General features: G+C 35.4%; 1 protein-coding gene across 1 annotated transcript; it reads left to right on the forward strand.

The window, feature by feature from the left end:
- The first annotated feature begins 368 nt into the window (after positions 1 to 368).
- Positions 369 to 3,142, forward strand: LOC131700700 (uncharacterized). The gene is made up of 6 exons (XM_058999274.1): positions 369 to 483; positions 950 to 1,088; positions 1,869 to 1,984; positions 2,106 to 2,141; positions 2,237 to 2,315; positions 2,539 to 3,142. Exons 2-6 carry the CDS (start codon positions 988 to 990, stop codon positions 2,837 to 2,839), a joined length of 633 nt encoding a protein of 210 aa, XP_058855257.1. The 5' UTR covers positions 369 to 483; positions 950 to 987; the 3' UTR covers positions 2,840 to 3,142.
- Positions 3,143 to 13,918: the final 10,776 nt, after the last annotated feature.

A 13,918-nucleotide genomic window follows, 5' to 3' on the forward strand; every position in this document is an offset into this window, starting at 1 on the left:
TGTTACCATTATCAAATACATTATCTTGGTTGAGTCAATTGAAAATAACCCATAATCTGCACAACCCACATACCAATACATTGAATTCTGTTTACATTGCAATCGAATATAAATAAAAAAACAAAAAAAACAACATGTGTTTTGAAGGATCCTTCCACATTACAATTTGAATACATTGCTCTGTACTTGTAATATTCTCATATCATGTAAACCTAATTTTTAAAGCATCAGAGATTTTATACTACAATCTATTTCTGAACCACATTCAGTTTGACTTTTTTTATGGAAGTAAATGCTTTGGCTCACCCTTCATTTTCATGATGTAACTTTTTGATGGCAGGTATGGATGGGTGGAAGAGCAGTGAATTCTTCTTGCCCGTACCACAGCGATCAAGACTTGTGGCAACAGTAATATAGGCATCATTAAAAAAGGGCCCTGTGGATACTACACTGCACCCAGTGCCTACTGCTACAAAACCAATGGTAACCATCTCGGGTCTCTTGAGTTCGAGAGCTAGTGTGTTCTAGTGGAAATGCCTGGTTATTTGATTTATAAGCTGGTTAATTTAGTTTGTGTGCTTTACTGTACTGCTACACATGTACATCGTTTGTAAAACACTTTCTTAAAAACAATTCTTTGTTATGTACAATACAGTAAATACCACAAAACACTAAAACAAATATTGCAAAGCTGATTGAGATTGGCGTGGTAAGATGTACAATAATACAATGTTGCTTGGTCTCTGCTCAGTTCCTTTACAAGTCTTTCATTTCCCAAAAAGATTTCTGTGCATCTTCCTGATCTAGTTAACTGTACAACCAGTTCCATGTATAACGCCTATTCAGAATTAAAACATAACAGCAAAGGATATGACAATACTGAAGAGGTTTTGGAATACAGTGGTAAAAATCAGTTCGGCTCTGTTTCTTCACACAGTGTATTTTACAGATGTATACGTGGTCTATCCTCCATTTGGGAACAGTACCATGACATACAGTGAAGCTATGCAACGGTGTTTATCCCTTGGTGATAGCTTGGCATCAAAGAAACAACTGAGTAATACATCCACACCCATCCCTGACGGCATGTAAGTAATAAAACTGCTTTTCATTGCGGGCGGGGCAGGGTGGGGTGGGGTGGGGTGGGGGTAGGGGGGCAGAGAAACTCCCTAAGGGCCTTATTATCTCAATGGCACTCTGCAGTGCTGACAAACCTTTTCTTTGGAACTAGACTGACACCTAAAAAATCTACAAAAACAATATACCACTATTTGTTTTATTTTTTGTCTTGATATAAATCAGGGTTGGCCAAAGCTGGCCCTTCCACTCCTGGTCTTTGTTCCAGCTCTGTTCTAAATTTGTTTAAACCCTTAAGGTACACTGGGATTTGAGCGGCTGTTGAAACAGTTTCTTCTTAAAATACATTTGAGAGTGACTCAAGTGACACAGGGAGGAAACTGACAATTTGGATGACCAGATCCAACCTGTCAGTACATTTTAAACCATGTTTCATGCGCCTCATTGCAAAAAAAAAAAAAAAGTTAGCATAATTTTATTCGTGGGACACATACTTCCTTTGTACCTTAAAGGGTTAATTGAACCAATTAAAGCTAGATCCAGACCCTGAAGTAGTTTACTATATAATTTTACCTGTTAAACCTGGAGTGGAATGGTCCTCGAGGACAGTGATTTGACACCCCTGATTTAAACAGTGGAGGATCTCATCCTTGAAGCTGGTCTATTACAGTCCAGCATACTTGTATTATATGATGTTAATCAGGAGGGAGGGAATCTGTGTGACATCAGTGGGATTAATATAGAGTTGAAGGTCGATCCCTCAGTATACTGCATTGTCTTTCTCCTTACAGACCTGCGTGGAGCAAAGACAAGGACGTGGTTCAGTTCTCCAGTGGAAAGCTGACAGTTACTCCATGTGTCAACAAACCCAGCCAGCTTGCTTCAGCCTACTGCTTCAACCCAAATAGTAAGATTTATTTGTAATACTTTCAAGAACTATAACAAATCCTACAGGATATGATATGAACTGTTTAATAGTTGCATAAAACAATTGGATTTTGAATCTTTTTTTCTTTTCTTTTTGGCAGTCACAGACTTTATTCCAGTAATCAAGGATGACAAATGTAAGCAGTCACTCCCCACTCAAATATAATACATTATACTCTCAATGTGATTTGCCTGTCTGAAATGAACTTTTTTTATATTGTTTATATTTTAGTGTGGCTCAAGATTGCCATAGTTTGCATTATCTCCTCTATATTTATCATCTTACTCATGGCTGTCACCTTCATGAAAGGGTAAGAAAATTAAGCACTTTTTTGTGTCTCTGTGTTATTTTTCAATTTTAAACACACTGATAAATGCACCAGTTACTTTTCTTGTAAGGTATGAATTTGATTGTAGAATCTACTGCATTAAGTTAAATAAGATATAGAAATTGATATAAGATAATACTCTTATACTGTATGTATAACAGTCAGTAACTAATTGTATTTTTTTTTTGTTTTGTTTTGTTTCCAGGAATAAGTGCATCTGCTGTGTCAAACGTAAAAAGCCAGCGGAAGACTCTACCCTAGAGAGAGGCCAAGGCTTTGACACAGTCAGAGGACTGCATCGTGATAGGATTCCATCATACCAGATCAGTGGCGCAAGAACCAAGCCACCTGTATTGAGTAAGGCCTTAAACACTGGCTACAGCTCTCATTACTCTAACCATGGCTTTGAATCCACACCCGAGGCCAGTAAGCAGAACTTTGCCAAAACTTATGTGGACCATGACCGTTATGAGTACAGCAATGCTGCCTTTGATAATACTTATTAAGACATCAAATCTGACTTGACTCCGCGGTTAAGCAGTGATGACTGACACAAATCAGCGACCTCTGGAATTGAATGGACTTCCCCCCACTGTATTTTTTTTTTTAATGTGTTCTACATAAAAAAATAGTCAAAATGATTTTTTTTAGTTTGTTTTAGTATTTCAAAAAAATATTTTAGTATTTTAAACCCTCTTGATTAAATCTGAAAAATGGTGCTGCTGTTCTTATAGCAGCCAAGTAATAAATAACAAAAAAATATGATTACTACAGACTTTGTGCATTAAATAAATAAATAAATAAATAAATAAATAAATAAATAAAAAGTTGTTGTTTGGTATTTTTTAAAAGCAACTAAAATGGAACGGGGTTCCAGGTTTTGCTATGAGTTTAGTCAAGCATATTGTATGGAAATAACGAGCTAAGGTGTGTCTGGGCAAGCTCATAAAAAACTGCAATGGCTCAGAATTCCATGTAATTGTAACCTTAATTCCACCAAACGTTTATGTTTGCTATGACTGTACAGGAAATATGTGGAGTTTTATTACTAGGGTGTTAAAAACAAAATGTACATAACAGACTATTAAGCTTTTTGGTTTTAGTTATTAATAATAATAATAATAATAATAATAATAATAATAATAATAATAATAATAATAATAATAATAATAATAATAATAAAAGTAGGTGTTTAAATATTGTAGGTGAAATTGGTATGTATATTTGGTAAGTTTTACTCGAGGAGCTGAACCTGAGGGTGGTGTGCGTGTGTGTGACACCATAAAGATAGCAAAGCTATGTTCAAAACTGGAATCAGTTATAACTTGTTTAAAAGGCTAGTATATGGTAATAGAAATAGTTTAGAGTTTACATGCTGCTATTTGTTATATAATTTATTGTTTTTTTGTCTTTTGTAAATGTTAGGCAATAAGGACTAAAATCTGTAAATTGTTTCATACCTTATTTCCTGTGGTTTAATTTCTGTTCCTGGGTGTGTCAGAGAACCTTTACCCAAGTCCTTCAAAACACAGCTACTGAAGAAAGGAATGATGTACAGTACTTGTGTCATTCAATCCTTGTTAAACTACTGGTCATAGCAGTAAATACCACAAAACACCAGCAAATGCTGTTATGCACAGTTTTATAGGCAAATGCTATGCAATGTCACTTCTATACATGCTGCATCTGCCGTTAGACACAGAAGTGACAGATAATTCCTTTAGGTCAGGCGAGGTCAAAGTTGTCTCTTCCATTCCTGGTCTTTGTTCCAACCCAAATTGTTTAATTGAACCTGCATCCAGACCAGGGCCGGATTAAAGGACATGGGGGCCCTACGTTAACCCATATTTTGGGGGCCCTATGCACATGGCGAATGGTGTTATTGGCATATTGGTTAATCCGGCCCTGCGTTGGGGACAGAGAGAGTGAGCGGAGCAGAGCGAGCCAATTATATATGGAGCGGGGGGAGCGGAGCGGCGTAGTTGCTGGAGTGGAGCGTGGTGCAGACATTTCCAGCCTGCTCTTTCACAGCACTGAGAAGAACTGAGCACGGTTTTGCTCCAAAACGAGTTTGCACCAAAAATGTAAAGAAGAAGGTGACAAATACAGATGCAGTCACTGTAAAGTATTTTCCATCATGCCTTTGCATGGTAACCATTAATTTTCCAGTTTCAAACCAAAATTAGGCACTTTTATGTTTTGCAGACTTGAGAATTGCATTTAAAAAAAAAAAAGCTTTTATATTCAATGATTCGTGTTGCACTTTATAATTCATTATGGAGGGAAAAATATCTATTCTCCCGATTGTGGAGCTGCCATATAAAAATGTAAGTCAGTGTGTCCATCTGTCTGCGGTTATTACAAAGCCTATACTGTTTTTTACCGTTCTATATACTGTATGAACTATATAACTTATCTGAACACTTTATGTAGGCTTTTTTCTTTGCTGATCATAGCTGGGCATGAGGCTTGTTAAGCTGTGTATGCTTTTATTGCCTTGTACCATATGACAGAAATCACATGCGAGAGATAATAATTTAATCTCACTGTTGTTAATGATCATTTTAATTAACATTCAAACATCTGTTGGAACATACAACAAAAAATGATGCAATATGGATCACAGACATAAAAAAGCTTCTGTCCCAGACAGTAAAGTACAAATGCATTAGCAAGTTCATAATATAACTTAATGTTATATGGGTATGCCAAAGTGGCTAACAGTGTGCAGGTGCAAGTGATCAATGAACAGACAGACAATTATAATCCAGGTGCAAAGTAGTTTAATGCGTTTGTATGTCCAGTGCCTGACGGCAGAACAAACAGTAAACAATAATGATGGTAAGTAATACAGTGGTGTGTATTACGGACTGTAATCCCCGGGTTTGTCCCGAAATAATAGTCCTGTTTATTGTACACCCACACGAAACACAAAGCACATACACAAGTCGATAGTGCGTGAATTAGTGCTCGTGGTGACAATACAGTTATTTGTGATACAAGTATTGTGCTGTTCCGGGTTTGCGCTGGACTCTGGCAACAGCTCCAGAATGCGTTAGCTGTCTAATAATAACAAGTAATACTTAGACAAAACAAACAAACACTCATAATACGGATATTATATATATTGTGTGACCCTGGGCAAGTCACTTAACCTCCTTGTGCTCCGTCTTTCGGGCGAGACGTAGTTGTAAGTGACTCTGCAGCTGATGCATAGTTCACACACCCTAGTCTCTGTAAGTCGCCTTAGATAAAGGCGCCTGCTAAATACACAAACAAATTATATATATATATATATATATATATATATATATATATATATATATATATATATATATATATATATATATTTGCATGCCCCGGTAGCTAAATGCTTAGTTACGGCTCTGGGCAAAACCAAAGCCCATGGCCAGTATACAATATTTTTTCTGTATGCATTCTTTTCTGTTGAGGACTACTGACACCGTTGAAACGGTGAGTCTTAGGTCGCCTGCGGATACATTAGTCCAATCAATGCGTCTGAACCTGTGGTGTAATCCCAAGGTAACTGCTCACTGTTAACAGGTTTGAAGACGTTAATTCACGTTTTAAATAATACAGTGTTCCCTTCAGACTTGTTAAAGGAGAGTTTCAGAAATAACATTCAAAACTATGCGCGAGTAAATACCATCCTAACTCCTAACATCCAAAAAAAAAAAAGGAAAAAAAATAACATTTTATGCCCCGGTAGCTGCGATATGGAGTCTTGCATGCCCCTGTAGTTGTGATATGGAGTCTTTCCATCCACCTCCGTTTGCTTCAACCGGAGGCGCATGCAATTTATATATATATATATATATATATATATATATATATATATATATATATATATATATATATTTGCATGCCCCGTTAGCTAAATGCTTAGTTACGGCTCTGGGCAAAACCAAAGCCCATGGCCAGTATACAATATTTTTTCTGTATGCATTCTTTTCTGTTGAGGACTACTGACACCGTTGAAACGGTGAGTCTTAGGTCGCCTGCGGATACATTAGTCCAATCAATGCGTCTGAACCTGTGGTGTAATCCCAAGGTAACTGCTCACTGTTAACAGGTTTGAAGACGTTAATTCACGTTTTAAATAATACAGTGACCCCTTCAGACTTGTTAAAGGAGAGTTTCAGAAATAACATTCAAAACTATGCGCGAGTAAATACCATCCTAACTCCTAACATCCAAAAAAAAAAAAAGGAAAAAAAATAACATTTTATGCCCCGGTAGCTGCGATATGGAGTCTTGCATGCCCCTGTAGTTGTGATATGGAGTCTTTCCATCCACCTCCGTTTGCTTCAACCGGAGGCGCATGCAATTTATATATATATATATATATATATGTATATATATATATATATATATATATATATATATATATATATATATATATATATATATATATATATATATATATATATTTGCATGCCCCGGTAGCTAAATGCTTAGTTACGGCTCTGGGCAAAACCAAAGCCCATGGCCAGTATACAATATTTTTTCTGTATGCATTCTTTTCTGTTGAGGACTACTGACACCGTTGAAACGGTGAGTCTTAGGTCGCCTGCGGATACATTAGTCCAATCAATGCGTCTGAACCTGGGGTGTAATCCCAAGGTAACTGCTCACTGTTAACAGGTTTGAAGACGTTAATTCACGTTTTAAATAATACAGTGTCCCCTTCAGACTTGTTAAAGGAGAGTTTCAGAAATAACATTCAAAACTATGCGCGAGTAAATACCATCCTAACTCCTAACATCCAAAAAAAAAAAGGAAAAAAAGAACATTTTATGCCCGGTAGCTGCGATATGGAGTCTTTCCATCCACCTCCGTTTGCTTCAACCGGAGGCGCATGCAATTTATATATATATATATATATATATATATATATATATATATATATATATATATATATATATTTGCATGCCCCGGTAGCTAAATGCTTAGTTACGGCTCTGGGCAAAACCAAAGCCCATGGCCAGTATAAAATATTTTTCTGTATGCATTCTTTTCTGTTGAGGACTACTGACACCGTTGAAACGGTGAGTCTTAGGTCGCCTGCGGATACATTAGTCCAATCAATGCGTCTGAACCTGCGGTGTAATCCCAAGGTAACTGCTCTCTGTTAACAGGTTTGAAGACGTTAATTCACGTTTTAAATAATACAGTGTCCCCTTCAGACTTGTTAAAGGAGGGTTTCAGAAATAACATTCAAAACTATGCGCGAGTAAATACCATCCTAACTCCTAACATCCAAAAAAAAAAAAAAAAAAAGGAAAATAAATAACATTTTATGCCCCGGTAGCTGCGATATGGAGTCTTGCATGCCCCTGTAGTTGTGATATGGAGTCTTTCCATCCACCTCCGTTTGCTTCAACCGGAGGCGCATGCAATTTATATATATATATATATATATATATATATATATATATATATATATATATATATATATTTGCATGCCCCGGTAGCTAAATGCTTAGTTACGGCTCTGGGCAAATCAAAGCCCAAGGCCATTATACAATATTTTTCTGTATGCATTCTTTTCTGTTGAGCACTTCTGACACCGTTGAAAATACCATCCTAACTACTAACATCCAAAAATAAAAAAGAAAAAAAGAAAAAAAATAACATTTTATGCCCCTGTAGCTGCGATGTGGAGTCTTGCATGCCCCTGTAGCTGTGATATGGAGTCTTTCCATCCACCTCCGTTTGCTTCAACCGTAGGCGCATGCAATTTATATATATATATATATATATATATATATATATATATATATATATTTGCATACCCCGGTAGCTAAATGCTTAGTTACGGCTCTGGGCAAAACGAAAGCCCATGGCCAGTATACAATATATTTCTGTATGCATTCTTTTCTGTTGAGCACTACTGACACCGTTGAAACGGTGAGTCTTAGGTCGACTGCGGATACATTAGTCCAATCAATGCGTCTGAACCTGGGGTGTAATCCCAAGGTAACTGCTCACTGTTAACAGGTTTGAAGACGTTAATTCACGTTTTAAATAATACAGTGTCCCCTTCAGACTTGTTAAAGGAGATTTTCAGAAATAACATTCAAAACTATGCGCGAGTAAATACCATCCTAACTCCTAACATCCAAAAAAAAAAATAAAAAAAAATAAATAAATAACATTTTATGCCCCGGTAGCTGCGATATGGAGTCTTGCATGCCCCTGTAGTTGTGATATGGAGTCTTTCCATCCACCTCTGTTTGCTTCAACCGGAGGCGCATGCAATTTATATATATATATATATATATATATATATATATATATATATATATATATATATATATATATATATATATTTGCATGCCCCGGTAGCTAAATGCTTAGTTACGGCTCTAGCCAAAACCAAAGCCCATGACCAGTATACAATATTTTTCTGTGTGCATTCTTTTCTGTTGAGCACTACTGACACCGTTGAAACGGTGAGTCTTAGGTCGCCTGCGGATACATTAGTCCAATCAATGCGTCTGAACCTGGGGTGTAATCCCAAGGTAACTGCTCACTGTTAACAGGTTTGAAGACGTTAATTCACTTTTTAAGTAATACAGTGTCCCCTTCAGACTTGTTAAAGGAGAGATTCAGAAATAACATTCAAAACTATGCGCGAGTAAATACCATCCTAACTACTAACATCCAAAAATGAAAAAGAAAAAAAAATAACATTTTCTGCCCCTGTAGCTGCGATGTGGAGTCTTGCATGCCCCTGTAGCTGCGATATGGAGTCTTTCAATCCACCTCCGTTTGCTTCAACCGGAGGCGCATGCAATTTATATATATATATATATATATATAAATATATATATATATATATATATATATATATATATATATATATATATATATATATATATATATATATATATATTTGCATGCCCCGGTAGCTAAATGCTTAGTTACGGCTCTAGCCAAAACCAAAGCCCATGACCAGTATACAATATTTTTCTGTATGCATTCTTTTCTGTTGAGCACTACTGACACCGTTGGAACGCTGAGTCTTGTCGCCTGCGGATACATTAGTCCAATCAATGCGTCTGAACCTGGGGTGTAATCCCAAGGTAACTGCTCACTGTTAAGAGGTCTGAAGACATTAATTCACGTTTTAAATAATACAGTGTCCCCTTCAGACTTGTTAAAGGAGAGTTTCAGAAATAACATTCAAAACTATGCGCGAGTAAATACCATCCTAACTACTAACATCCAAAAATAAAAAAGAAAAAAAGAAAAAAAATAACATTTTATGCCCCTGTAGCTGCGATGTGGAGTCTTGCATGCCCCTGTAGCTGCGATATGGAGTCTTTCAATCCACCTCCGTTTGCTTCAACCGGAGGCGCATGCAATTTATATATATATATATATATATATATATATATATATATATATATATATATATATATATATATATATATATATATTTGCATGACCCGGTAGCTAAATGCTTAGTTACGGCTCTAGCCAAAACCAAAGCCCATGACCAGTATACAATATTTTTCTGTATGCATTCTTTTCTGTTGAGCACTACTGACACCGTTGAAACGTTGAGTCTTAGGTCGCCTGCGGATACATTAGTCCAATCAATGCGTCTGAACCTGGGGTGTAATCCCAAGGTAACTGCTCACTGTTAACAGGTTTGAAGACGGTAATTCACGTTTTAAGTAATACAGTGTCCCCTTCAGACATGTTAAAGGAGACATTCGGAAATAACATTCAAAACTATGCGCGAGTAAATACCATCCTAAATCCTAACATCCAAAAAAAAAAGAAAAAAAAGAAAAAAATAACAATATATATATATATATATATATATATATATATATATATATATATATATATATATATATATATAATTGCATGCCCCGGTAGCTACGATATGGAGTCTTTCCATCCACCTCCGGTTGGTGCATGCAATTTATATATATATATATATATATATATATATATATATATATATATATATATATATATATATATATATATATGCTTGCCCCGGTATGTGAACCTTGTTTTAACTGCTTGAAATATTGCTACCTGTTAATATGTGAATGGAATTGTTTTATTATATCAGTGCCGTTTGAAACTAGGTATTGGTATTGGAAGTTTACAATAAACAAACGCTTGCTAAAATGTATCTGATTTTCTTGGTGACCTTGTTCCTACATTTTTAGATCTGTTATCTGAATAAAAAGAACCTAAAGGATATTCTGTAATTTGTTCGGTGCCTTATCGCACTGAACTGGCGTAGTCAGGCTACATTAGTACTTTCACATTCAACACTTGCTATATCCTGTGATATTTTGGAATTAAAGACAGGTTTGTGGTGCGTTTGTACACTTCCGTGACCTTGCAGGTGTTACATGCCTTTTCCTCCTTACTTCGAGTCTCGGATATCGATTTTGCCACTGTGAATGCAATAGTTGAACATTTGTCTGCTTGACTTAGTTTCTTAGTTTTCTCTGATAATATATGATGGCGCGTTTGAAATTGTGGTTACATTAATCAGTAGAAACTTGATTATAGTGCATCGCTGTATAGCGTTTATAAGCTTAGGGTGTGTACTGCCTCGACCAGCAGCCCAGGTGATAGGCTCTCAAGCCAAGCATGTTTGAAGCAATTATTCAGACTCATTTTCATTAAGTGTACAAGAATACTTTTTTTCTGAATGAATGAACAGTGAGACTGGAGGTCAAGTAAAAACTGCAGTTCCAACCACATAACAATTACATAAAAATTGTTTAAAACAAAGGGTAAACTTGTACTTTTTGTCATAAGAAAACGGCAGTACTATAAAAAAAAATCATAGTAACACAATTTGACAACCATTCATTTTTCACAGGGAAGTCTTTGTCAATGTTTTCTGTCTTTCCCGTAGGTACTTGTTAGATCCATAGGAACATTCTAAACTGAAGATCAAATGCTTCTTAGACTGAAAGTTGTAAGTTTCATAAATTACTGAAACTTTCTAGTAGGATAATGGCAACACATAGGATATTTTATCTAAATATTATTATTATTATTATTATTATTATTATTATTATTATTATTATTATTATTATTATTATTATTATTACCATTTACCATTGTTACCATTTAACTTTATATTACACAGGCTGTGTAATATACACAGGCTGGCATTTTATGGTGAAAAAATGTCTAATCCAGCAGGTTTATAATTATTAGGGTGGCTCTGCCACTGTTCACATAGTTTTATGTAAATAAAATGGTGGGACTGTCTCCAATTTATAATGTTTTAAATATTAAATGGGATGTAATAAATACATGTTTTTGGAGAACTGAAGGAATTAACCTTGCATTCTGTTTATTGTTTATTACCATAGTCTTGGTTGGACAAATATTGGGGATGAAGAACTCATTGAATTACTTGAGCCCCTAAGGAAGAACCAAACACGTAAGCAGATGTGTTAAGTTAAAATTTTAAAAAGACCATCTTGAGTAATATTTATAGCAGATACAATGGTATTCTCAACATATTTTAAGCAAAATGTACTGACTGAGAAGTGGCTTGGTGACAGAAAGTGGTAAATTAAAACAAACTGCTCAAAGCCTACAACTTAACTCCAATATCAACCTGATAAAGACATATTACTATGACTATAGCCTTGCAAATACTATACCTAGCAGCAAAAAGTGTAATCTCCCACATTACCAGGGACTGTTTTCTGGAAATGGAAGCAGACCAATTAAGGATTTTAACCAGCACACAATTCCATAGAATAGACATATCTGGAAGGGATAGACCAAGTGGTAGCCTAGATATATATGTGTGTTTTGAGAAGGAAGAGTGTGTTTTTTTTTTTCTATATTTTATTGAACCTCAAACTAAAACTGTAAATTTGAATTGTAACTGTAGATACATGTTCCCTGTTGGTTGGAGAGTGTGTTTTACTGCTATTTAAAAAACGATATAATAGAGACTTTTTTAATGATCTTAGGAATATATTAGGCATGTCATTTGAACTATAGTAAATTAAATCAATCTAAAATATGTACATTTCTAATTTTCTCTTTTTAGGGAGCCCAGGAGTGGATACGAGATAGATATAGATAGATAGAGTGCATGTTTTACTATCTTGTGGCCACAAGATAGTAAGTCATGCATCTTGTTTGTCCTTCTATTTGGGAATAGACTATTAATTCCTTCCTTGCTTGTAAACAGTGTATCAGCCAATTGTGTTAGTTTCGCAAATGTGCCTTTTTATATGTCAATTTAGAACTATTTTAACAGTAGAATACTTTAATATTTTTTTCTATCTTTTAACAGGATTGAAGGAAATAGCATCAGTTATAAAAGCCTTTTTAAATGTATTGAACTTTGTTCAAATAATACCTCTTTGAAAAAAAGTGTAAGTACTGTGTAAATATTTTATTTGTACAGTTTTGAAACACAGTAGATTTTTATTCTGCTGGCTGTTATTTCTGGATTAAATGGGAAACTTAATATTAATTATAGTATTTAATTCTTAAAACAGAGTCCCAATACCATCTCAACAAAGAGTGAGCCTGCAGTTAAAGTTAAAATAAAATCTGTACAAGTAAATGCTATAGAGAAAAGGGTTGTTAGGCTGTTTTATGTTAAGAGGACAAATAAATATTTTTAGAGTCTTGTTTATTTAACACCTTTTAATTTACAGTATATCATTTTAGGTTTTGTAAACAGCCTATGTGTGAGATTCAAGGATGCCACACAATGTATTGTGCGATGTGTTTTTTTTTTTTTAATTTGTGGCAAAAACATGTTTTGCCCTTGTTAGCGATCGCAAGTCATAACAGCAATGCACTGCTATATTTAGCAAATTAAACCTTTATTTTGACCTCACTGGAATAAGGTTGTCTGTACTGAAGTCTACATTTGACCCTGAGGTTAAGGGCCACACACATGCAAGTAGTTTCAGAGTTGAATCCTCTCTGAGGCCAAAGCTCATTTCATGGGCATCCCAGAACACCTAATCTTTGGCAACAGGCCTGGCCCTTTTAAGTATAGATGATTTGTAATTATTGCATTAACCATGCTATGATGTATAATCCGCTTGTGGTCCGTTTTGCCCTCCCAAAAATGTTCATGTAAGAACACATATCATGGGGCTATAAGTAGATAAAAGAATGAATATTGAGGGTATATTGTATTGTTTTTAATATATATTGGGATTGTATAGTGCTATTTGGAATATTGTAAATGAAGAAGCAGAAAAGCTGAAGAGGGACTCCCCTGAGAATTTCTTCATCATCAGCTTCAGTGATGACAGTCTGTGGCAGGGATGGGGCAAGAGGATCCTGCAGAGGTGTGAAGAGAGCAATGATGAGAAGCTTGTCAATATTCTAGTCAAACTATACAACCCTGGTTATAACTTCAGCATTGGTTGGGTGCAGCAGTGACACACAACACTAGGGCAGCTGATAAGAACCAGGAGAAAGCATTGGAATTATGAGGATATAAAAAAGAAACTGGAAAAGCTTGAAAAAAAATTTAATTTCTGATCTTTACTTTGTTATCAACTCCCCCAACACACACACTTCTA

The sequence above is a fragment of the Acipenser ruthenus genome, chromosome 2 (genome assembly GCF_902713425.1).
Source record: "Acipenser ruthenus chromosome 2, fAciRut3.2 maternal haplotype, whole genome shotgun sequence".
Taxonomy (NCBI): domain Eukaryota; kingdom Metazoa; phylum Chordata; class Actinopteri; order Acipenseriformes; family Acipenseridae; genus Acipenser; species Acipenser ruthenus.

What these genes read in the sequence shown, in the direction of transcription:
- LOC131700700 (XM_058999274.1), top strand. Translation starts at nt 988, where the DNA reads ATGACATACAGTGAAGCTATGCAACGGTGTTTATCCCTTGGTGATAGC. An exon ending in ACACCCATCCCTGACGGCAT is followed by an intron (nt 1,089 to 1,868) that starts GTAAGTAATAAA and finishes TTCTCCTTACAG; the next exon opens with ACCTGCGTGGAGCAAAGACA. An exon ending in CTACTGCTTCAACCCAAATA is followed by an intron (nt 1,985 to 2,105) that starts GTAAGATTTATT and finishes TCTTTTTGGCAG; the next exon opens with TCACAGACTTTATTCCAGTA.